We start from the raw sequence: 1,111 nt of genomic DNA on the forward strand, positions 1-1,111 counted from the left end.
CTGTAGCGGTGAGGACGAGTTACCTGTAGCGGTGAGGACGATGGGGAACGTGTTACCTGTAGCGGTGAGGACGAGTTACCTGTAGCGGTGAGGACGATGGGGACGTGTTACCTGTAGCGGTGAGGACGAGTTACCTGTAGCGGTGAGGACGATGGGGACGTGTTACCTGTAGCGGTGAGGGTGCTGTCAGATATGGTTGTCTGTCCAGTTTGTTTATCAGCAGGAAAAACTGATCAGGACAGACTGACGCTCCACCAGTGAGACTGAGTTTCATGCTAATGATTAAGCTGTGTTTTTTACATTACAGTACACACACACACACACACACACACACACACACACACACACACACACACACACCAGACAGTCACACTAGTCAGTCCCAGTAAACACATTAAGCTTTTTATTAGATAAAAATGTTGCTATTTACATGTTTTCATGCAGCAGATCAACATTCAGTAAAAAGTTCTGCTAACTTAAAAGGGTTTCAGCTTCAGCCTCTCATTTCTAAAAGTAGCTCACAAAGCAAACTTCACACAACAAACTTCAAACAAAGTCAATCTTACTAAATCCAGTGTCATCAGGAACACAAAATATAAATCAATCAATCCTGATTGCAGTTCTGCAGCTTGATTTCACCCTTGTGATGATGATGATATGTGCTAACTGTGTTCTTCATTCATTTCTAATGGTTCCTGCTAGCAAAGCAGCTAAATCTCTCTCTACAGTTCTGTCTCAGTGTCTGACCGCGCCGTCACAGTTTTTATTGTTAGACTGAAGCGATGAGACACGAGGAGATGGAGGGATGGAAGCACTGGCTCAACTCAACAGCAGATCGGAGTCCCTCCCGGGTTTCTACAAGCTGAGAGGAGTCGCTGTCAACTTCCATAACTCCTGCAGATGCAGAACATAAAGCACATTAATAAAAATCCATCTTCCTCATGTGATCCATCCAGACTGCAGGGGTCAAGAGGATTCCAGAAGATATTCACACACATAAAGGTTTAGATATCTCTATCATGTCTGTCTATCACATGATCATGTGATCCAGATGCAGATGAGATTAGATGTAACTTTATTGATCTTGCTGGGCAGGTTCCAATGACATACC

At 43.9% G+C, this 1,111-nt stretch overlaps 1 protein-coding gene across 2 annotated transcripts in view; it reads right to left on the bottom strand.

Annotated features, from left to right (window-relative positions):
* Positions 1-425: 425 nt before the first annotated feature.
* Positions 426-1,111, bottom strand: part of mettl22 (methyltransferase 22, Kin17 lysine) — a 21,195-nt gene continuing 20,509 nt past the window's right edge. For both annotated transcript variants that reach the window (XM_079252274.1, XM_079252273.1), the window contains exon 12: positions 426-894. In XM_079252274.1, the coding sequence (XP_079108400.1) occupies positions 856-894 (39 nt within the window). In that variant the 3' untranslated portion in view covers positions 426-855. The remainder of the gene's footprint in view (positions 895-1,111) is intronic.

Source organism: Telmatherina bonti (assembly GCF_933228915.1).
Source record: "Telmatherina bonti genome assembly, chromosome: 14".
In the NCBI taxonomy this organism is placed as follows: domain Eukaryota; kingdom Metazoa; phylum Chordata; class Actinopteri; order Atheriniformes; family Telmatherinidae; genus Telmatherina; species Telmatherina bonti.